The 24,994-nt window shown below is 41.8% G+C and overlaps 1 protein-coding gene across 1 annotated transcript in view; it reads left to right on the top strand.

Moving 5' to 3' along the window:
• Positions 1 to 1,977: 1,977 nt before the first annotated feature.
• CYP7B1 (cytochrome P450 family 7 subfamily B member 1) overlaps positions 1,978 to 24,994 on the top strand; it is a 133,084-nt gene continuing 110,067 nt past the window's right edge. The window contains exon 1 of the mRNA XM_069854185.1: positions 1,978 to 2,091. Coding sequence (XP_069710286.1) covers positions 1,997 to 2,091 — 95 coding nt within the window. The 5' untranslated portion in view covers positions 1,978 to 1,996. The remainder of the gene's footprint in view (positions 2,092 to 24,994) is intronic.

Genomic DNA, 24,994 nt, shown 5'->3' with positions numbered 1-24,994 from the left:
AATCCATCCTCTTTGGCTTCTTAAAGGGTTGACACAGAAGAGTACATAGCACTCTCAGGGCACATAGGACCTTTCAGGCTGTGTTTCCTGTAGTTTAAAATAACACAGTCTTGCTCATGGTGTGGTGTTTTGGGGTGTGTGGTGATGTGTTTTTTCATCTGCAGTAGATCTGAGACTGTAACTTAAATACAAACAATGCAAATTTTAAAAAAAAAGTTATTGTAACCCTATTCCTATCCTTTGCCAGAACTAGTGATCTTGATGTTTCAATGTTTTTAATGTGAATGAGGGCTTACTCTAGCTGCCATAACTATTTAATTGTATATGAACACTATTTCTCACTATACTGAAAGGAAACACTAAATTTTCACAGCAGAGGTCACTTGTAAAATGAGTAATGTTTTGTAGTGTGTAATGTCTTGCAGTGTGATGCTTTTCAGTTCCAAATTATAACTTTTGCAAGAATTAACAGCATTAGTAACTAAGAAACCCCTTGGGATTCCCAAGATGGGGATTTCAAACACAGTTACCAGCAAAAAGCCCTACAGAGATGTGAGTAAAGCATTAGTTTCTCTTATGGTTTCCTCCTGTGCATTGTATTGCACAATAAGTGTGTCTGATCTTTTAATCTCAGGAGAGACAGCTGATGATTTTAAGCAGTAGGGACAAGATTCTGAGGCACTTTAGTGCGAGACATATTAATTAGTTTTTCTCTTATTAATACAATGGCATTTTTGAGTACTTCACTGAAATCAACAAGAGTGTCTGAGGAAGAAGACACACAGTCCTGCCAACTGCAAACCCCCAGATGTGAGTCAGGCTTCCAAAAATGATGAGATCTGCTAAAGTCAGCAAGGTTTTTTAGCTAACTAACTGGCTTTTTTTATCTGCTAAGATACAGTTGGGTCTCTACAATTCAGAAAAAACTTAACAGGGCAATTTAGAAAACTGACTGTGGTACAACTGGTTTCCAAGATGAAAGGAATATAGAAAACATCAAATATTGTGAAACACATAATTCATAATACTGCATACGTCTGAGAATGAGTAAGGTACATGACCTTCAGTCCATCAAGAACCAAACTGCAATTCCAGAAGCTAAAGCATCTTACTCCATCCTTCTGCACGAATTTGTGTTACATCACAGCATTGTTTCGGAGCATACCTTGTACCAAACCTCAGCAGAGCTAAAAAGTGCTACTGTTGCCCTGGTATTTTATTAGCCCCCTGCCCTGTCAGCAGTACGAAAATCCCTGGACCTCTTTCCCACCCCATCCCGCTTCCTCAAGCTGGGATCTCCCCGTTGCCTCAGCTGGGGTTTTCTCACCTCCTTCCCTCTTGTCCCTGCCTGTAACCCACTCGGCACAGTGGTCCTGGGAAGACTGGGAGTGCTAATTTGGGGACTGGACCTGACTTCTTCTCATACATCTCTACACCTCATACATCAAGGGCCAACCTTCACTGTTCACATCTAGATCATCCTACTCGAGGGTGAGTTTTACGAAGTTGGGGGGTTGTTTTGCTTCTTAAGAAAGAGACATACGTTGGGCGTTCGTGTCAAAACCAAGCGGAGGTCAAGGCGCTGCTGGAGCCGATCCCTGCCCAAGCCCGGCAAGGCGACATCGCCCCCCGGCTCTGCGGGGGCACCGAGCGACAACCGAGGAGGAGAGCTCGGAGGGCGGGGAACCGCTCTTGGGCTCGGTGGGTGGGATGATCCCCGGACACCCCGCCCCTCAGGTCTCCGTCCCGGGACCTTCCCGGCGGGTCGGTCCCTCTCCCCGCTCGGCAGCCGCTCCCCGGGGAGGAGCCGCGCGGCTCGCTCCGGTCCCGCTCGCCGAGTCGGACTCTCGGAGCGGCCAAACCCAGCCCCGCCGGGCTCGGGGTGGGCGGGGAGGGCTGCTTGGCCGGCCGGGCGTGCGAGAGGCCGGGAGAAACTTTCCCCCCGCAACACACCCGCGCATCCCGGCGGCGCCGAGGCAGCGGCGGCCGGCGAGGCATGGGAGGCGAGGCGCTGCAGCTCGGCGGCTACGGCGGGGCGGCCGCCGCCGCGCTGCTGCTCTGGGCTGTGTGCGTGCTCTGCAGGAGGAAGAGGTACCGCGACGGGGGGCGCATTCCATCGCCGGGGGCGGGGGGGGGGGGGGGGGGGTGCTGCGCTTCTCTCCGACCGCCCCTCCGCCACGGGAAACCCTATCAGGGCGGGCGGCGGGCACCCGGCGGCTCCCCCATCCCCGTCCCGCTGCGGGGAGCGCGGGGGCCGCGGGAAGCGCCGCTCGCACGTGGGGCCGCGGGAGACGGGAGGGGAGGGGGCGGCCTCGTGTTGGCGCCGGGGAGGTGCGGGCTGAGCGTCAGGGAACGGGGGTCACCGGAGAGTGGTGGTAACTGGGCTCAGCTCCAGCGGGAGGCCAGTGACAAGTGGGGTTCCCCAGGGCTCAGTGCTGGGTCCAGCCCTGTTCAATGTCTTTATCAATGACCTGGATGAAGGCATCGAGTGCACCCTTAGCAAGTTTGCGGACGACACTAAGCTGGGAGGAAGTGTGGATCTGCTGGAGGGTCGGGAGGCTCTGCAAAGGGATCTGAACAGGCTGGACGGTGGGGCTTAGACCAGTGGGATGAGGTTTAACAAGGCCAAATGCCGGGTCCTGCACTTGGGGCACAACAACCCTATGCAGTGCTACAGACTAGGAGAAGTCTGGCTGGAAAGCTGCCCAGAGGAGAAGGACCTTGGGGTGTTGATTGACATGAGCCAGCAGTGTGCCCAGGTGGCCAAGAAGGCCAATGGCATCTTGGCTTGTATCAGAAACGGCGTGACCAGCAGGTCCAGGGAGGTTATTCTGCCTCTGTACTCGGCACTGGTGAGACCGCTCCTTGAATCCTGTGTTCAGTTCTGGGCCCCTCACCACAAGAAGGATGTTGAGGCTCTGGAACGAGTCCAGAGAAGAGCAACAAAGTTAGTGAAGGAGCTGGAGAACAAGTCTTACGAGGAGCGGCTGAGGAAATGGGGTTGTTTAGCCTGGAGAAGAGGAGGCTGAGGGGAGACCTCATTGCTCTCTATGACTACCTGAAAGGAGGTTGTTGAGAGGTAGATGTTGGCCTCTTTTCCCAAATGTCAGAGGACAGGACAAGGAGAAATGGCCTCAAGCTCTGCCAGGGAAGGTTCACGCTTGACATCAGAAAGAAATTTTTCATGGAAGGGGTCATTGGGCACTGGAACAGGCTGCCCAGGGGAGTGGTTGAGGCACCATCCCTGGGGGTATTTAGAAGACAGGTGGATGAGGTACTCAGGGACATGGTTTTGATAGGAATGGTTGGACTCAGTGATCCTGGAGATCTTTCCAACCTTGTGATTCTGTGTTTTCTTCACTGAAATTGTTTCTAAGCACTGGCAGAGGTTGCCCAGGGAGGTGGTTGAGTCACCACCCCTGGAGGTATTTAAAAGGTAGATGAAGTGCTTAGGGATGTGATTTAGTACTGGACAGGTACAGTTGGGCTCCATGATCTCAAAGGTCCAACTCAGTGATTCTACAAATCAAAACAAGCGGTGCATGGGGTGCGTAGCCTGGCCCCTGGCAGTTTGGTGTGAGAAGGGAAATGACCCTGAGGTGTGATAAAAACCTAAATGCTACTTGTGCACCATATGCAGCAAAAGGAGTCCCAGTACAGCACCTCCCAGCCTTCCTGTGCTTAGGTGTGCTAACCTTGGGGCAGGGTAACACAGCTACTGGGCTGCAGCATCTGCCGCCACTTGCCTGGGCCATGAGGAGCTGGCAGCGGTATCAGCCGCTAGGACTTGTGTTATGGATGTTTTGGTAACTTCTGTTAGTGTTGCCTTTAGTTTCTTCCGGCTGTACATTCTAAAGCTTCGCAGAAGGTACACACCTGTTGTGGGACACTTGAAGCAGGTCCAGAGGAGGGCACCGAAAATCATCTAAGGGCTGGAGAACCTCACCTTTGAGAACAAGCTGAGAGAGTTGGAGTTGCTCAGCCTGCAGAAGAGAAGGCTCCAGGTTGACCTTATATAGCAGCCTTCCAGTATTTAAAGGAGGCCTCCAGGAATGTGAGGGAGGGGCTCATTGTCAGGGAGTGTAGCGATAGAACAAGGAGTAATGGTTTTCAACTAAGGGAGGGCGGATTGAGACTGGATATAAGGAAGACGTTTTTTTACAATGAGGGTGGTGAAACACTGGAACAGGTTGCCCAGGGAGGTGGTGGAGGCCCCATCCCTGGAAACATTCAAGGTCGCATCAGGTGGGGCTCTGAGCAACCTGATGCAGTTGAAGACATCCCTGCTTCTGCAGGGATATTGAACTAGGTGACATGTAAAGGTTCCTTTCAACCCAAAGCATTCTATGATTGTCAGAAGACTCTCAGAAGATTCTCAGTTTTGTGGTGGCAGAGAAGCACTGTCTGGAACTATTCTTTCTCTTTTGCAAAACACCTCTTCCTTTATATGCTAAACTTTTCCAGAGCACTTTTCAATTGTGTTGCCACTACTTGAACTCCACAGTGCCTTGTTCTGCAGTTGATGAATAAATGTGTGTGTAAAAGCTTGGTAGAGTAGGAGTGAAGTGCTATTCACTCTACTGTTTGCTTACTTTTTAAAGCATGTAATGAAACACGTAACAAATAATGTTTAATTCTAAATAGTAAACAGGTACTTTTCTGATCATTAAAACTTAATTTTGGAGGTATAGACATACAAATGCAAAAAAAGAAATTGCAGTACTAGCCTCTAAAAAAGGGTCAGAAAGTCAATCTGGCAGGTTTTAGACCAATAACCCTAACTGTGGGAGTGTATATCAGAGAAAAACAGCAAAAATTCTTGGTTTGATTCCAGAAGGTGTCTGGTCACTGCATTTAAACAGAGATGGATTCTTTCCATGATGTCTGTTTTGGAAACATTATTAATGTCATTTGAGTTAGAGAGCCCTTAGATGGAAGACGCCCATCCCGGTATTGCAGTAAGGTGATCTCAATAGACAAACTACTTGACAGAGTAGCTTAGGATATGGTTCCATGTTTAAGCTCAGCTTCCTGAATGGATAGCTGCTGCTTAACTGGTCACTCCTCCTCCCTCTTGCTTATCTGGTCCCCTGTGAGCTGATTCTGGGAGTTAAACCAGCAAAACAGTATTTAATTTCTTGGATAGGTTAGTTTCCTGCAAGTTTAGCTCCATAAAGGAGGTCAGCCCAGAAAACAAAAGGGGAGCAGTGAGTACTTGGTCAACCCAAATAGGATTGAGTGTCATTTTAAGTCTAGGAGCAGTTTTACTGGCTCAGCCATATTATAAAATTGTGCCTGTAATTAGTAGAAATACTAATAAAATGGTAATAGATTGAGTTTTCAGAAATGGAAACGAGTAAAGCTCTTGCTGTAAAGTTTTCAGCCAGTTGTGAGTGGTAGGCAAAAAGTATCAAAGAACCCAGTTGGAGTTATTTTCACAACCGTTGTGGCTGTACCCAATCGGAGTTATATTCATAACCCTTGTGGCTGTAGAGCTTTTAAAGTCAGCTCTTTACAGTCTATAGCAAAATTGTTTGGATGTTTCTGCCACAACAGAATGATATATAGGAGACGTCAGCAAAAAGGCATACTGTCTTATCCAAAACCCCACACCGCTGTTCCATTAATAAACCGCTTCTTTTAGTCCAGTGCTGCTTCTCAAAGAAATGTACAGAACACCAGCATGCAAGTAACTAGTAACAAAAAGTGGAAAACCTCATCAACCTCTGCATAGTGCAGCCCTCAGCATAAGTTTCTGGTTCACAAGTGCTATCCTGCTCCAGTAAAATGTGCAATTATAATTTTTTTCTTTAATCATAAGGCAAGAAAAGAAATTGTGCATTGTCTTGAGAGATACCAGACAGCAGCATGGCTGCCTTCAGCAGCATTTCTGATCTGCAGGAAGAAAAGCCATACTAAGGGTGCAGTGGATTAAAAAATGGAGATAAGGCTTAGTTCATAATTCTCAGATTTATGCAAGTTTGTTATCTGCACTTGCTTATCAGACCTTTAGCTGTTTATCCATCCCCATGTGTCCTACCCTCATCAGATTTCTTTCTCTTTTTTCTGTTTCTGTCTGATGAACCCAGCATCAGTGGGGTCTACCCCCTCAGGAATTCACAAAAAAACATTTGGGAACCTGTTGACAATAGGCCCTGTTGGCAAATTACTGTGTGAATAAATGCCAAAGTGAAGGCTATTCTCCTGATCATGCATCATTAACATTTGGACAGAAATGTGAACAATTCTGGTTTTGTAGAGCTTGCCTATGCTAGAAAAAAATGTTGCTACTTCACTTATGCAGCTGTTCTTATGGAAATTAATGTATTTCCCTAATGTTGGTATGCTTGTACCAGTGTGTAAACTCTATTTAAGAGTATTGTTTATTGTGTTTAAAATGCCAAGATAAACTTTACCAGAATAATAAAATTTAACATCTTAACCACAGTTATGCATGGGTTCCATCTAGGATAGCAACACTAGCTAAGTGTCTGCATATATAAATGGAGAGTTTAAGTAAGTAAATATACAGCATTAAGTGTTAGCTTACTCTTCAGAGTTCGGAGTTCACCTACTTGGCTCTGAGAGTTACGTGTCCAGGAGCATAAAGAGGATTTGTATGTCCCAGAGAAGAAAACTCTCCAAATCCATGCCTGACATTCCTTAAGCAGATGTTGCAGAATTTCACCTTTCTTGGCGTGAGGTGCTCCTGCTTCGATTCCTCTCAGGCTAAATGCTTATTACTGGAGTAAAGATTTTGTCAGAAGAGATGTTGTATTGACTTAATCTACTGCTGTCTTTTTTCTGTAGTACAGTTGGGATAATCTGGTGTTACCAGGTTTCTGGGTGAGTTCAACACAGGTTTTCATATTACAATATTTACATCTACTCTTTGGAGACTGCAAAGAAAGGAAGAGGAATTTCCTTTTGTATAAATGTTTATCATTTGAATGCTGGTGGCAGTAGTAACACAAAGGAAACTAATTGGAATCTTTGCCAGGTTTTGTATCGCAGATGGTGAAGAAACAGAAGTAGAAAAAAGTTTCCTTAATCACAGAAAATTTTATTTTGAGTTAAACTTCAATGTCAAATGAGGCTCAGTGCCTTCTGCATGCTAGAGAAAGATCTCCCTCTTACTGGTTAATGAAGAAGAGCCTATATAGGCTGTGCTGGGAAATATATTTTTTCCAGAGGGAGCTTCATTTGTGCCGCTGTACAGAAATATTTCTGCTATGGAAAAACCTGATGACTACCTAGCCTGGAGATTATACAGATTATTCTCTTTTGTCTTCATAAAATGTCTAAGTCAGCCCCAGCTTTATGTTTTTTATTGTTTTCAAAGTGTTTTTCCATGAGCTGTGCACAGTCTTAGAGAGCAGAAAGTGAGATGGCAGGTGAAGCCAACTCCTTCCTATCTCCCAGCAGGAATGCTGCCCAAATCAGGGAAGCGCTTTCAAGATCAACAGGGGTTGGCTTCTAGTGACTTCTATAGGTGTGGTATTATTGCACCTTTTGTGGCTTTTTTTTTTTTTGGTTACTAGGGTGTATTGCATGTCCATGACTGAAAATGATCCCAAATTGTAACCCACAGTTTGGAGACAAGGCTGGGATGCTCTCTGCCTCCCTGCTTGCAGGGCAGACACTGCAAATTAGCAGGAAAAGGAAGACGCTCAGGCAGACCACAGAATAAAACCACCGACTTTGGGGAAGGTGACAGTGGAGAGAAGTGGAGCAAATATTGTTGTGTCCTTATTTATCCATTGAAATTGGATCCTGCTGTCATGATGTTTGCATCCCAAAGTTTTTCAGATAAAGAAGATACAGACTCAACCTGGAAATACTCATGAGAGGTTTATGTCTGCTTTAGAAGTTAACACATGTCCTATATGAGCTACTCCACTGAAAGAATTTATAGAAATTGTTCCCTCTGGAACTCTATGTATTAGTAAAGTTGGTATTTTAATTATTGTGAGTGTGCTTTACAGTCAAGATTGCTTGTGAGGAATGATATGGTCTATGGTGCTTGCAACCTGTGTGGGTTTTACTGTACAGTAGTGTAAGAATTCACGTGCTGGGCTAGATGGGGCACGTATGTTCTAATATATTGTTTCTGACCAGTTTCTAATGTATCAGAATATGGTCTAAAAAAATGTAAGCATATAATTGTAGGTGAAAGTCAATATAAGAAGAATTACTTGTTACGTTTCACAGAAAGGATTTTGCTATGGTCTGACCTAATCATCTAAAGCCTTCTTGGAGCAAAGCGTCTTTAATTTTCTCTCTATCATTCTATCCTCTAAAATTTCTCCAATCTATACAATTGCATTAATTTAAGATACTTTTCCAAAAAATTATTCTCTTGAACCCAAATAGATACTGTATAAAAGAATATATATTTCATCTTTGCCTTCAAGAACATCTTATCCTTCTCTGTGACAAGCTGTGAGCTTGCTAACAGCTCTCTTACCAAGTGAATTGTAGTTCACAAGATGTCATCAGCCTGTCTTTTTTACCACTTCTGCTAATTTAGGCAATATGTTAAGGTAGTTTTCTGTTGGAGGGAACATCAGGAAGGACAGATAGAAGGATACCAGAAAAACCTAGCCTCTCCCTTCTTATCTTGGCTTTCTGCAGAGGCTTTTCTCCATCCTCTTGGTTGAAGTCCTAGGGAATGCATGCGTTCTTGTGACCTTCTATGGTTGAATGTCATTGTCAACTCTTACTCCACTCTGAAAAGATTAGTACTGAAGACTAAAACTGTTTGAGGCAGAAAAGTAAAAGTTCTGTTGCTTAAGTAGCCTTAAAACCCCATTTCTTTCTCACCACCACACTTGGGTTTTCTGTTAACTATGCAATGTTGTGCCAAGATGTGGTGGAAACTTACTTCTCTAGTTGCTTCTACTAGTAGGAGCTTAGTGAAGGTCAAATAAAACAAAGTAAGCAAAACCATAGTCTTCTCAACATCTACCATGCTCATTTCACTAAATTATGAGTTCTCTTACGGCACTAAGAGACCTGGGGAGCCATTACATTATAGGTCTTGCTTCTCAAGACAGCTTTTTCTTTTTCTTTTTTTTTTGTTTTTTTTTCTTGGTGCTCCTTCTCATCCTTCTGTTATGTAGTCTGGGTGTCGTGTATGTCTTGGGTTCTGCTTCCTACCAAGGCTTTGAAGGTAACACAGAAGATGACACCTCTTTTAGCAGATAACAAACTTTTCCAATAATCTATGATTTACGGTATTCTTTGCTTAAGGTACACTGCCACCTAGCAACTGTTTCCCTTCCCTCCCAGTTTTCTTGACCTACTTTGCAGGGGGTTGCTCAGCTTTAGTTTGTACCTGGTCTGGTCTCAATTAGCACCCAGAACCCATCAATAGATGCCACCCTGGTAAACGTATGTGTGTGAGAAGTGGAGATAATTTTAGTGGCAATAAAAACTGCTAGCTTCAGGTTTCTTACTAAAATACAGTGTGTTTTACCATTACAGTTTTTTTTGCCTTCCAGTGTTTTTGTGAAAAATGCCTGTGATCTTTTTATTTCTTTTCTGGTTTGATTGGGGTTTTTTTTCCTCTTGAAGTACTTGGTCTTGCTTTCTTATCTTCATTATTTTTGGAGGAAATAAAGTTAAAGAGTGAGTATTAGAGGGAATTGCTTTCAGCTCTTTTTGGTATGCCAGTGCAACATAAACATGGAGCATCCACCTAGAGCACTGTACTCAAATGCACATAGCTTGCAGAAGGTGCTGAATAATTAACCCTTCTGCTGCACCTTCTGCAAGCTGATAGTCCTAAAGGTACAAATAAGGAAAACCCAAGCAAATACAGACTGCTTAAAAAATGAGATTCATGTTTACTACCGTATTTAGAGGAGGAAAGCATGCTATTTGGAAAATCTTAGCTGAAGCATTACATATAAAGACTGGTGTGAAGGAAGACACAAAGGGGCAAATCTTAATCTTGGTGTCTGTTTACAGAAGATATTAACCACTTTTGCTTTAAGCATAATGATGAAATTTGCCACCTGATGTGTTTTAATCTTTGGTGATGTAACTAGAGAGCAACATTGTCAGGCAACTGCAGGACAGACTGGAGTCTCAACCCACAGAGCTACTTGGGGCTCCACTCCCCCAGAGAGGACTAACTTCAGTGGGATGCAGGAACCTGGATGCTTCCAAGCTTGCATTCCGAGCTTGCAGACTCTGCCTGAGTTCCCTCGCTGTAAACTGGAGGTCAATGTGGTCTTTTCTTAATTTATGGATAATGCAGCTGAATACTTCACAGGGCACTCAGAGAAGATGAAAAAAATTTTTCCAGGGCATGACCGCTCAACATGTCCAGAGAAACTGTTGCCTGCCTATTCCCTTTCTCTTGTATACTGAAGTACAAGTTCTAGTTATTGTTTTAAGCCAGAAATGCCAATTTCATCACAATATTCAGCTAAGCTGTTGGATCATGTCAGCCACTTTAGTATTTCACTCAGTTATGAGAATTATAGTCCCGTATAAAATTGTTTGGGATTTTTTTGGTCAAGTATTTTGATAAAGAAGTTGGGCAGAGCTTGTTTTGGTGTAATAGTATAGCTGTTCTCTGTACTCCATCTAGTCGCTTTTTTAACTTAGTGCACAGTAATGCCAGGGAGTGAGGGAAATATAGAAGCTAAAAGAAACGGCATAAGTGCAATGTTAATACACTATATGAAGTTAAGGAAAATCTTACAGCTAAGTTGGCAGTCTTTTTCTCTTTTATCCAAGTTTTACAGAGCTACTTGGTAGTGGAGCCAGGGTTGGAACTCATTTTCCTGACTTCTAGTTTTGTGCTTTAACTTGCTGCCTTTCCTTTCCAATATGCTTACCATATATGACATTATAGCTGCCTGGTAAACTAACATTTTCAACCATGAGGCAGAATTTGAATTCTGATTTAAAACTTCACTAGTCTTCTTTTTCTTTCCCTACCATTCACTGATCCTTCTACAAGATGCGTGTAGGGTTTTAGGCTAATATCCTTTTGCACGCCGTCTGGGAGAATTTTGGCTGACTGAGAGTCCCATAAAACAAAAGTTTCCTCTTTACAAACCACATGGAGCTTGGCTGTAGATACTCAGTTCCTTTCTCCACGAACTGTTTTTAATGGTGCCAGATTCTTCTGTTTCTTCTCCTTGTTTGGCACATGTCACGAAAAAAAAATCTTGGCTCTTGTATAGAACATATCTTGTTTCCTTAACTGCTCGTACTTTCTATTCGTAATTCAAATCAGCAGAAAAATGCTATGGTTGTTCTTCTCATGATTTAATCTTGTAGTTTCCTAAGCAATATTCTAATGTTCTTAAAAAGTAATGCTCCCTCATACTGTCGGCCTGATGGTAGGAGATTCTAGCTGAATGCAGTGGATGCATGTGTGTTGATTTGGGAGAGTGTTGCATGATGTCCTAACACGATGGCCTGACAAAGCCATGTGGAGGCATGTGAAGGAAGAACAGATGAGCAAAATGAAGCTAAAATGCAATGTTAGAGGAGTGTCCCCTCCATCACACAGTCACCCTTTCCTGACGCTGCAGTGAAAATCCACATTGCAACACTGCACGTTGCAGGCTCGTGTACATAGTGGGAGGTTGAAGAAGCATGTCTTTCCTAGTCTGTGGCATCCCGTGGACCTGTCAGGGAGCCTGTGCATGTTTGCCACAAGCTACTCGTGTTGCTTACTGACAGGCTCGTTCTGTACCTGTGGAGTTCTTGTTTGTGTGAGTCTATCTGCTAGCAGTGGCTAAGACAGGGTGCAGCACTGCTAAGTGAGGTTGCCTGTCTGATTTCTTGTGGCTCCCCAGAAAAATCAGCAAAACACTTACTGGCCTGCTCTTTCCTCATCCCAGTTCTTTACTTCTCAGGAGGCCCATCCCCAGATATTTCCTGAGTAGTCAGTACAAATTCTTGTGTCACTTGCCTCACCTGAAAAGTCTGAAAAAAATTGACTTTTTTTTAGTGATACTTTGAAAAAAATGATCATGGAAAATCGCCACATTTTCATTACTTTTTTACGTGATGTAATATGTAGAAAAAGATAGTCTCATTCCAACACTGTGTGAGAGTGCAGAAGTTTTGCAATTATTGCTCTGGCAGTAAGTAGTTTAAAAATAACCTCCAAAAACAAAGCCAAAAGGAGCTTATATATTCCTTAAGAAGAGAAACTACTGCTATTAAAGCACACTAGACAGAATTGATGGAGAATTGGTGATTAAAATGAAGTTCCTAAGAAGTCAGTATTTTTGTCCTCTTTTCCATGCCTGAATGGTGAATTCGCCCCTTTGTCATGGTATAATGCTGTAGTCTCTGAAGGTTTCAGAGGGATGGTCTCCAGCTTTCTAGTAGGGACGCACAGAAAATTGAAGTATTTTCAGATACTCTTATTTAATCTAGTTGACAAAAGCAAAATACTTACTGAAGAAAGGACATTGCTGGTATCTCTTCGGAGAGAATTTGAGTGACTTCCAGTGCTGGTCCTCTCAACGGGTGCCACTGCAGTGTTTGGTCACTGCTTCCCTAGCTGGGAAGTACTGCTCCATGTTTTCCTCTTCAGTGCTTGCATGTTTTTTAGGTTACAATAACTCCTCTTCAGAGCTTCTGTTGTGTGATAGATCATAGCCCTACTAATACTCTCCAGCTGGTTTTTCAGCATGAGAAGCTCTGGGAGTCGCATTTGGGAAGCTTCTCTGAAAATAGATCAAACAGTGGATTGATGACGAAGTATAATTTTTTTCCTTCATTGATCTGTGATATTTACTCATCTCAGATTTATATTTCGTTAAGACAGAAAAGGCCTTCCTGGAAGGTTTGCTTTTGTTTTGGTAGGTATCAATATTTGTAACATATTTCCAATGGATTATGTGTTTCTTCCTTATTCTTTTCAAAAGCTTCTGTTATTTTGTTGGGTGGGGTTTTTTTCAATTGTTAAAAGATTTTCAGATGTTTAGGTTAGTTTTCAGCACAATAATTGTTTTGTGTAAATAGTGAATTTCCAAGCCCTACAGCTGAGGGCAAAGCATGTTGCCAGATCCTGCACTGCAATGCTCGGGTGCGATTCCTGTTAGAAAAGGAGCAGCTGTGTAGCTGTACGAAAAGTGAAAATATCTCTCTACCTCAGGAGTCATCAAAGAACCAATTTTAAAACACTATGAACCCTCAGAATTTATATTTAGGAAAACAGGAAGGAAGAAAGAAAGTACTGAGAGTACATGGTGCTCTTTTTAACCCCAAATACATGCCTGAAATATTCTGATTCAACAGCAATAGGACTTGGATGCGTGTATCTGATGATGAAATTACGTTTACAGTGCACAACAGTACACAATAGGTGTTTGGGCTTTTCAGTAATAGTTGCTGTCATAGCACACATGACTGATGGAGATTCATTTTCAGGCCTTGGAACAAGTGCAACAAGCTGGGTTCGGAGCTTGGACTCTTTGTGAAGACCAAATGTGGGAAATTTGAAGTTTGTGTCCTAGCAGCTTGCACATAATATCCTTTAAAGCCAGGTTAAATTATCTGTTGATGCTAAGGAGCGACACAGAATTGTTCACAGCAGGACTGGAGAGGTTACTCATGTATGTCAGTGTTCACTGGCTTGGGAAACAGCTGCTTGCGCAATATCTGGTTTGTGATTTAACAGACAGCTTGATTTCTGGCATTGCTGCTTCAAGATAAAAAATTATAATTAAACTTTAAAGAAATCTTACATATGTGAATGAGTCAGATTATTTTTTTCTGTAAGCTGCTTAGTTTTTTGCATGCTATGCAGAGAAAATGTTGTTAGATCCTACTTGATATTATCACATTATGACTGAAGGGATTTTTTTATAACCTGTGGACTTCCTCAGATAGAAGCACATCAGATATAATAAATCTAGAGCCTTAAAAACCTACTCTTATTAAGACTTTAAAATAAAAATATGCATGCCTCTTCTATTGGTTCTGCAGTAGTTAGAAGATAAAATATGCTGAGATCTGTTTGGCTCGAAGGAAAGTTTAAAAGAAAGTCCTGGCTTTGCGGTCTCATTTGCAGAAGTCAGACATTCCTTTGTGTTTTGTCCTCCAAAACAGATGTCAAGTAAATGATAGTTGAGATCCGTCCAGTCTTAACATTCTCCTGCATCACATTAAATTGTAATTGAACACAATTGTGTTTCAAATTGTGCATAGAAAGATGTCCTGCCTTTGGTTTATTTTTTCTTTTGAGTGGTGAGTAGTCCGGTGCTTATCCTGTAGTCATTCTTACCATTATGTCTTCTCTTTAAGAAAGCGGGGTGAATTTGGTCTCGTTATTGGATGCATATGTCCCTTTAAAGATGGAAAAAACCCGATGATAAGTCATGAAAGGTAGCCAAAGATGGCATCCAAAGCTAACAAAGAAGGCCATCTCTTGTTCAGAGTATTGAAGACTGCTGTTGCTAATAAATACCTTCATAAAGGTGCTGGCAAGCTCATTCGGCATGTCTTTAATTGCGCCTTGATGGAAAGTTAGTATGGATCAAAGCAACTTGCTGTATATGCTTTCTCCCCATCACAAGAACATTTGAGTAGACCAGTGAATGTATACTTCCTACTGCTGTTCTGTATTACCTGTATTGCATGCTAGCTTGCTTGTTGGGGGAAAAAGGAGAAGAGCAGCCAGATGTTTTTAACCAGGACTATAAAAACCAGAGACAATTCAGGTGGGACCAGATGAACCAATGCTTCATTTTCTTGCTTAGACATTAAAAATCTTATTTATTTTTCACACTATTTTGGTGTATCTTGTTATTAATAATACCTCTGAGAATATCGTTTAGTAGCAAAGAATAAGTGTGATCTCATCCTCCAAACACTGTTTCAGCAGTTCCAGAGACTCAAATGCACTGTATACAATAGAAATGTGAGGGATGAAGTACCTTAAACAGTAGTGATAAAGTTAATTTCATCAAAGTGGAAGCTCAGGAAGACTCTTCTTGTAACTGTTTTCAGGATAAATATAAAGTGCTGAATTTGGTACATCGGATGGTTTCTGTCATCAGACCATGTGAAAAAACAAACAAACAAACAAGCCAGTGTGCTTATAGTTTTAACTTTGCAGGTAGTCAGCAGTGTTAGGAATGCCATCTAGAGTTATCGTTTTGGTCCTTCAGCAGTTAAATTAAAGGCTTCACCCGGGGCATATGGCAAGAAGATGGAAATTTCCGTGGGAGCTATGATAACAGTGACTTTGAAAGTGAAGGGCCCTTGGATTACCACACATGCATGACATCGCCATCCCCTGTAGCTTTTCTCAGTGGCAGACTCCCTGCTACCACCCATAACCATTTGTACCTCCAGGATCCTATTCCGTCCTAGGTACTCCATTGAGATATAGCTACAGATTCAGATACAGCCCTGCTGTATCAGATGATGCTTTTTACTTTCTATGGCAAATATGAAATCATCTCCTTAAAGGCAGCAAGGTAGTAGAAAGTCTTTCCTGCTCATGGCAGTCAATTGATTTCTTAAGATAGTGAAAGGGCTGGATCAGTTAATTGTCTGCTGAGGTATGAATTTCATAGAATCATAGAATCACTAGGTTGAAAAACACCTTTGAGATCATCAGGCCCAACTGTACTCGTCCACTACTAAATCATATCCCTAATCACTTAATCTACCCATCTTTTATATACTTCCACGGATGGTGACTCAACCACCTGCCTGGGCAGCCTGTTCCAGTGTCCAATAACCCTTTCATTGAAGAAGTTTTTCCTAATGTCAAGTCTGAACTTCCCTTGGTGCAACTTGAGGCCATTCCCTCTCGTCCTATTACCTGTCACTTGCGAGAAGAGACCAACTCACACCTCTCTGCAACCTCCTTTCAGATAGTTGTAGACAGTGACACAGTCTCCCGTCAGCCTCCTCTTCTCAAAGCTAACAAACCCCAGTTCCTTCAGCCACTTGTCGTAAGACTTGTCCTCCAGCCCTTCACCAGCTTTGGACACGTTCCAGGACCTTAATGTCTTTCTTGTAATGAAGGGCCTGAAGCTGAAGACAGTATTAAAGGTGCAGTCTCACCAATGCACAGTACAGAGGCAGAATCACTTCCCTGGTCCTGCTGGCTGCGCTTTTTCTGATACAGGCTAAGGTGTTATTGGTCTTCTTGGCCACCTGGGCACACTGCTGGTTCATATTCAGCTGGCTGTTGACCAATCCTTCTCCGCCAAGCAGCTTTCCAGCCACTCTTCCCCAAGCCTGTAGCACTGCACAGGGCTGTTGTGTCCCAAGTGCAGGACTCTGCACTTGGCCTTGTTAAATCTCATCCTGTTGGTCTCAGCTCATTGATCAAGCCTGTTTAGATCCCTTTGCAGAACCTCCCTACCCTTAAGGTGATCGACACTTTCTCCCAGCTTAGTGTCACCCGTGAGCTTACTAAGGGTACATTCAATCCCTTCATCCAAGTCATTCATGAAGATATTGAACAGAACTGGCCCCAGCACTGAGCCCTGGGGAACACCACTTCTGACCGGCCTCCAACTGTGTTTAACTCCATTTACCACATCTTTGTGCCTGGCCATCCAGCCAGCTTTTTTACTCAGCAGAGGGTATGCCTGTCCAGGCCAGTGGTAGCCAGTTTTTCAAGCATAATACTGTGAGAAACGATGTCAAAGGCTTTACTGATGTCCAAGTATACTATATCCACAGCCCTTCCCCTCATCCATTAAGCAGGTTGAAATTTACTGCAAATAAGTACAAAATAAAGCAACCACTGCTGTTGGATTCTGTAATATAAATAAGATCCCTGGGCCTCACTGCAGTTCTGCTGATAATCACTATAACCTGTCTGCAGAATTTGTCTGGTGAGTAATGCTACATTTATGTCAGTAAAGGATAAGTACATATTTATCACTTTCTGCTCATTTATCAGGCTTTATATTTTGTATAATTCTTTTTTTCTTTCCCCCACTAGGTATTAGAGTGCTTTTTTTTCCTGATTTCTTAATTTGGTTTTTTATACTGTTCCAAAAATTCACTGTGTTATATAGGAGCTGTCTTCATGAATTCCCACTGCTCTGCTCAGGGGGTTAGATAGGCTAATGAGACCCTTCTTTGTTTCATGTGAGTGGGTTTTGCTAATTGCTTTTATCACACTGGAACTTGTAAGGGGATTTTTTCCACAGACAAAATGACAATAGAAAAATTGAGTACTTTTGTTGGGAAGTCACCTGGCAATTCCACCTGGATCCTCAACATAGCTGTCAGCGGATGTGACTGACTCCTTAACATCCAGTGCCTCTAATTGCCCTTTATTTCCCCTCTGTTCTCCTTGTGTGGGATTTATTTTTCAGCTGGTAGGCTGAAACGCAAAAGCGGGTTGTGATAGAGTGCTTCTCTAGTCAGCAGTAGGGAAAATGAAGGAGCAAATTAGGACGGTCAGCATACAAGAGGAAGAGAAATTTCATCCTACCTCCTACCTTGTCCTGTGGTTGCAGCTGGTATCTCCATCCCAGCTCGTCCTCATATCATCACTTCCTTACAGCTCAACTCATGCTGGGAGCCTGCTCCTTTTGCAGACCTAAGGGACAGGGACTTCAACACTTTGCCCTTCTCTTAAGGCTTGTGGTAGCTTCCCGGGTTATCCATTTGTATCCAATTTATTCCTCAAGTCTTGCTGAGTGTACCGGTCATCAGCCTATGCAGTCAACTTTCCCCAGAATCACATCATTATTTTCAGCATGATGAGGATAGTATTAGGTTTTATGAACTTCCTAAGAAAATATGACTGAATGAATTTTGAGCTCCAAGGATGAAAAGGCAGTTGTTAGTTAAACGTCCCTAGAAGTGGACAGCTTCCACGAGTCCCATATAGAGCTGTGCTCTGACTTTTGAAGAAAATTTACGTTGAATCCTAATGGAGTTTACTGAACCATTTAATTTGTAATTATTGATGTTTTTTAATTTCACTAGGTTTATGTCAAATCAAGATATGTTGGGATTTTTTTCCTAGAATAACCATAGAATCATAGAATCACAGAATCAGAGAATAACCAGGTTGGAAGAGACCCACCGGATCATCAGGTCCAACCATTTCTATCAAACACTAAACCATGCCCCTTAGCACCTCGTCCACCTGTGCCTTAAACACCTCCAGGGCAAGTGACTCAACCACCTCCCTGGGCAGCCTCTGCCAGTGCCCAATGACCCTTTCTGTGAAAAACTCTTTCCTAATGTCCAGCCTAAATCTCCCCTGGCGGAGCTTGAGGCCATTCCCTCTTGTCCTGTCCCCCGTCACTCGGGAGAAGAGGCCAGCACCCTCCTCTCTACAACCTCCTTTCAGGTAGTTATAGAGAGCAATGAGGTCTCCCCTTAGCCTCCTCCTCTCTTTCTTGTCTAGCATAAACTTTGCCCTTGTGCACCACTGTGGTCCATTCTTGTCTTTGCTGTAGTCCAGAGTAGCTTGAAAGCTTCTTGCCTTTCCTTCAACACCTGCCTTCTGCAGGACTTCTTCCTTCACCCAGGGAAGAGATTAGACCCATAACTATTCTGTTAATTTATATGATTCTGTCATTGCATAATCTTCTTGACTAGCTGATCAAACTGTTTTCAACAGTTTTAGACAGAGTAAAAAATTAGTGCATTTAAGTCTTCCTTGATTTTTCTGGCAGTTTCTCTCTCATTCAGTCTAGCATTTTCTTTCTTTATCGCAAGTCCCTTTTGCTTTTTACAATGCTTATCTTCCTCTATAAAATATCTATTACAGCTGATGTTTTCTAACCTTTAGGCCTCTAATTCTCCTAATCTCATCTTAAAGCAGTTAGAGTGACAACAGACCCTTATCAGACTTTGTATTATTGCTGTGTTTGACATGACTTGTGGGGCTTACTTAGGACAGGTAAGATTTTCCATTCATTTCAGCAAGCCCAGGAGGTTACTTTAGATATTTGCTGACTCTATAGAGCTTCTCTAGTGGCTGCAGCTTTATCATGTAGCCAATGACATAATATCTTCTGTAAGTTGTGCATGTAAATTTAGTGGTTTTCTGATTCATAACACATGGATAACAACTGAAATACTTTTATGTCGGAAAAAAACTATTCAAGATCACAGCAAATCCTGAAAATCTGGGCTTTTGAAAAGGGAATGGAGCTCTGAATTTTGGTCCAGCTTTTACCAAGAAATGGCTTTGGATTTTGTTACAACCAGTGGTTTACATTTTCACTCTGCAGGATGAACACACATGGTAGTTACGGTGCTTTTGGGAGAGTCGTTCACTGCATTTCTCAGTGAACTCATTTCAAAGACCAACAAAATTTTGATGACCTGGCTGCATTAGTCCATGATAGCTATGCCTGCAGAAGGCCTCCAGCGCTAGTAATAATTCTTAGGAAGCAGCGGGGATTGCCATGGTAGGCTTTTCTGGTTGAGGAACCAGCTTAGTGCATTTGTTTACTGACAAGTATGGCACTCCAGGTCATACAGGAAGGAGTGGGAATCTTGATGCTAAAGATGTGTAGCCTGACCACGCATGAGTTCTTTGCTTCTGCTGGAACTTGACCTCACCATCTCATCATGTTTACATGGTAACTTACCTCACCACGTAAAGGATAATGGTTGCAAGTTTAATTTGAGTTCATAAGAGTACCCGTATGTTGTGATTCAGTGAATTCCCCAAGCAATGTCTTCCTTTTAAGCCTTTGAATACCTTCCAATTTCAGTGTGACTTGAGCTGCTAAGTTGAGCAGCTCTTTTTTTTTGACAGATCAGCACTTTCTTTCTGAGGCGAATGTGAATTTCTGGTTTCATGGTGTGATGCAGAGTATACAGTAGTACTTCCTTGCCTTAGTGCTACTAATCCACACAAGAGGAAATGTAGTACAAATTTTATGCTTTGTACAGAATGTCAAGGCTCGGTTTTAACAGTTAAAATACCTTTATTCAGTGATTCTTGAAAAGCTTACAGTTCGGTATCTGGAATGCAGTTTTAATCATCTAAAAGTTTGTGGAGGTTGAGACCACTTCTTGTTGATAACTGAGGTTGCTTAAAAATAGAACTTTCACTTCTGTCTGCATACACATGCTGACTGGCAGCTTAAAAGGCTGGGACTGATTTCAGGTTTCCATTCATCTGAGATATGACACATACTCGAATTGTATGGATTGCGTGGAAGTATACTGGTCATGTGGTTCTGATAAGGCAACCTTTTTTTCACGTTCCTAACGCTGTGAAGCAGTGACTTGTCTCTCAGATTCTTTCTGGGTCTGTAATGCTAGTAGCTGCATGTGGCAAGCCAGGGTTGGCACACTCACTGTCATCTGCTAAATCCACCCCTTAATTTTCTTTCCATAAACTGGCACGCTTTTGCTTAACCACATCTGCTGATGAGTTCAATCTGGTGTTTCCCAGTGGGATACTAACTTTTTTAAAGCAATCTGAAGCTTACTCTCCTTTCATAAAAGAGATGGGGAGGTGTAATCCTATTGATTTATACAGAACAAAAGTACTTTGTTTCAGTGGTTGAGAAGGCCGAAGCCTCTAGAGCCTTTTTTTCATTTGTAAGCAGTAAGATGTAGAAAAAAGTCAAGAACTACAGCCTTCCTGTTGTAGACCACAGCAGATGTGAGTTTTCTCTAATTGTAAAGACAAAACTAATCACATAGTTGGTAAAAGTGGCTTTTGAGCCACAAAGATTTTGTGACATTATAGGATTTTTTTATTTCTTTTGGGCATCTGGAAACTGAGATAATACTTCTTTAACAAACTCCATCCCAAGTTTGTGAGCGAGTTGTCCTGTGAGAAGCTTCTCTGGTAGCTGCACAGAGCTAGCTGCAGTTTGTTATCACTGAATTGTTAAGAATTTCTTTTGATCACTTTAGTACAAGATAGTTCCTTCTACAAGGAAAAATGTGTTGTGCGTAGTAAAAATAATGGGATTTTTCTGTTTTGAAATGTGCTTGTGTTCCTTCCCACAGAAACCATCTGTGAGGGAAGAAGGAAGGGAGGCTAGGGGGAAATCCCAGTGTATACTCAGGGTGTGTGGCAGGACATAATAGCTGGGAAGTGCCTTGTCCTACCCTGCAGACGGAGCCACACTGAGTTTAATTAATTTTTTTGAAAGAAAGGACATTTGCCTCATCAGCTGTCATATTTATGCCATTTCAGTCATGAAGAGTGCAAGTCCTCTTCTCTGTTTTTTCCTTACCATCTGGAGTATCACTTCTCCTAATACTGATGTTCAATTCTGAATAGGCAGCTTCTAGTTCAACTTTAAAATTGTTACATTTTTTTTTTTAGCTAGGGAGTTTTTCCTAAATTAGTTAGGACTGTAGGCAAATAGGAGGATAACTCCTAGGTGTATGATGGAAAAGGTATAAGGTGGGTAGTCAAGTTGCAGTATAATATGTGAGAAAAATTTTGGAAACAGAGCATGTAGGAAGAGAGTAGCAGACTGAAAACCCCAACCACCCTTTTATTACTACCAGACTGAAATGTTCCTGCAGTCTTAGCGTCTTAATTAACCACAACTGATGTATTACGGGTGCTTGTAAATAAATAATTTTTCTCTAACTGTGGTTTAACTCCTGAAGATACTATTTTAGGTGCTTATTTTGATGTGACTTTTACATTCATTTAGCTCTACTGTTTGGTGTTGAAAATTAAACTGAGCTAAATTGATAAGTGTTTCATGATACCTACCTTTTAAATAATAATACATAGGTCTCGTCAGCCTATAGCCTTATGACAATAAGTAACTTTTAAAAGAAAAAGATCTCTCTTTTTTCCTTAAAACTGGTTTATAGTGGTTGCCATTTTCTTTAGTATCAATTACAATTTATCATCAATTCAGGCCTTCAAGGTCTTTGCATGAAACTGGAAGCAAAGCCCCAGTCTTTTAAAGTGAGTTTGCTTCTTCCTAGTATGTTGAAATTAATGTGTTTTCTGAGCTCATGTGTAATGTTCTGACCTTGTGGTTTTCCTTTTTTTTTTTTTCTTTAAAAAAAGACAATCAAAAACCCAACAAAAAATGTTAGAGGAACGAAACTGTTACCAGTCTTTGGCTTCTTTACATTTGTGGTTTAGCTTCCCAGCATGTCTGTGCTGCTGCAGCTATAGGAGTGCTGGGACCCTGCTGTGTGTGCGCTGTATTCATGATCTCTAAATCTTGTCATCTGTGGTTGACTATGCTGCTGCTTGGTACCAGTAGGTCATTTCTCTCTGTGCCAGCAGTAATGGAGCCACAATGGGGCCCAAATCACTGTTATTTCAACAAGACCTCACTGAAATAAAAATGCTGAGGGTTCACCAGTAAAGTTCACGGAGAAATTCAGTTTATTATTGCACAGTCATATAGTGTTGTCAGAAACTTTAACCTCTTTTTACAGGCTAATAATCAAGAGTTGAGTGAAGAATTAGTCCAGGCTTGGGATTCCTGGTCTGGATCATCTAGCATGTATCTAGCATGTATCTAGTCTTTTATTTGAGAGCACCTGGCATACTCCTCTCCCTAGAAAGCATAGCTAGGACTTGAACTAGTGCCAGTAGTCCTTAGAGGATCCAGCCTGGTTTTTATGCCCTTTGCACCATTTTTTGACTGATGGACTTCACTGACTTCATTCAAGTCACCCATTTGCAGCAGGGATGTACCCAGCAGCATGGTACCCAGTATATCTTGCTCCTACAGCACGGGAAGCACTTCCCTTGCTCAGCAGGGAGCATCGTATTATGTAAGGAGGCTCTGCCCTTTTTGTCTGAGTAATTAGAAAGTTATCTGGGTGGAACTCATGTACAATTAGGTAGGATCACTTGGATTTTCTCATGAATGGAAAGTAAAGACTCTGTCATGAGCTGGATTAACAGAAGATGGTTTATGTAGTGTTAAGAATATAGTCATTTTATCTTGGCCTATTAAAAGTGGTGACTGCAATAATGAATGCATTTTTAGAGTAAGAAACAGTGTGGAACAAAGACATCTAGGCATCTTGTTTGTAATTCCCCTAAATCTACTCTGCCTCACAAAAATTACTGCAAGAAGTTGATAAGTCTTTTTGTTCCACAAAATCAGAAAAAAAAAATTGTTTTCCATTTTTCAACCTGGTGCTTCTGCCAGATTTGTTATGTCGGGAACATGATGTGATGTAAAAAGCATCTGTAACCTCAGGCTCTCAAGAAAAGGCCCATGTTTTATACATTATTCTTTCCTCTTCTATGGGTACCTTCTAGGAAATGTCTTTGTTAGTTGTTCTTTTTTCCAGTACAGAAATACTGCTCCAACATGTTCTGTGCTGAAATGTCAGTGTTGTGCTGTTGTGTAGGTGGTAGTATGTATTATACACAGTTTTCAAAATCTGAATAATCAGTGATGTGCATGACTTTGCCAGGGAAAACAAATGGCTGTGTCATTTTGATTTCGGTATATCAAGAAAATGTAACCTATAAAAGTTAATTAGCATTCTTCCAGAAGGGGGTTGTTTAACTAACATCTTTGTTTCCATGTTTTCAGTTTTGTCAGAAGCTGGAGGGGAGTGTTTTATTCTGTTGCTAATACATACTCATAGATTTGCGGAGTATTTCATGGAGTTTTAGTTACCATGCATCTGTCCTTCATTTCAGCGAGCAGCTAGATTTTCCACTCACTTGAACAACTGCTTAGATCTACTGAAAATTTCTATTCTGGTTTTTATATATTTTTTAAAATAGTTTTTATAAATAAAATTCTTTGAGCCTGATGATGTTCCTGTTATCTAAAAAAATAAGGTTTTGCCACTGATTTTAGAATGTGGCCATTGTCATTGAAATATTGACTGTCTATGTCACTGGTCACTGTGGGAAGCTGATGGATCTCCACCTCTCATGGGTTTGCTTCTCCGATAGGCTTAGTTCTTCCCATTCAGCTTCTGACATTTAGCTGTATTGGATGCAGAAACGTGTCTGGTCTGAAACAAAACTGAAGTTTGAGCACACATAATACACAATTAAATAATCTCACTTTATTTTTCAGTATAACTCTGCAATTCATTAGCTTTCTTCCACCACTTTAGAAACTAATTCATAGAATATGTAGCTGTTCACACACCAGCATTACTTTAGTATGCTGAGGTAACTTAAAAAATCTGAGAACTAACCTGCACTAACTGGTTTGATAAACTTTACCTACACTGAGGTCTTTCCAAGGTTGAAAAATCAAAGATTAATAAAATTGTCCTTTCATAGTAAAATTTTATTGGTAGCTTTACAAATATTCTAGAAGTGGAGGTGAGGTTTTATTCTGTCTATTACTTCTGGATATTAACACTTACAGAAAGTTTTTAAGAAAAAGCAGTCAGTAGAGAAGTCTTAATTTTTATGTGAATGAAGCCCTTATAGAAAAAGCAATCTTTAGAAGCCAGGTTTTCAAGCCTGCTAAGCCTGATGAGATACACTTTCTGTGTACCAAATCCTTCCTTAAATGTTGAAGTTCAGATGGTATTGTGGATAACTTGGCTGTTTTCCACTGCTCTGTAAGTGCACACTTAAGACTTTGATTTGGGATTCAGTTTTGCTATTATGTTGCTAAGCTGTATATTGAAATGCTTGATTGTCCTTTAATGCAATCCCTGGATGGTGGCTAGTACCCATGCAGAGGCTTCTGCCTTGTAACTACCTGTGAAACCACCTCTCCCTCTTTACTCAGCCCCCTCAGTCTTTTACTTGCAGGAACTCAGAGGTTGCTGGACCATAGTGAAAAAGCAATCAGGAGCAAATATTTGAAAGATAGCAGGTTTTATGTGTCACGGTGGGGTAGAACTGAACAAGTGGTGGGCTTGCAATAGCAGCTTCCAGCCCAAAGATTTATTTCATCTATGTATATCTGCATAGTTACTCTGTCTTGAACAGGGTATCTCTAATGATGATAAGGGGGGAAACTCTAATGGTATTTTCTGACTATCTGCTTGGAACTCAAAGAGAAGTCCCTCACAGCACAATAATTTTATGTCACATACTGGATAGGTGCATGAGAACAAGTGCATCCCTACA

This window comes from Phaenicophaeus curvirostris, chromosome 3 (assembly GCF_032191515.1).
Source record: "Phaenicophaeus curvirostris isolate KB17595 chromosome 3, BPBGC_Pcur_1.0, whole genome shotgun sequence".
Lineage (NCBI taxonomy): Eukaryota > Metazoa > Chordata > Aves > Cuculiformes > Cuculidae > Phaenicophaeus > Phaenicophaeus curvirostris.
Note: the sequence above shows the minus strand (reverse complement) of the source record. Positions and strands in the feature narration are given on the sequence as shown.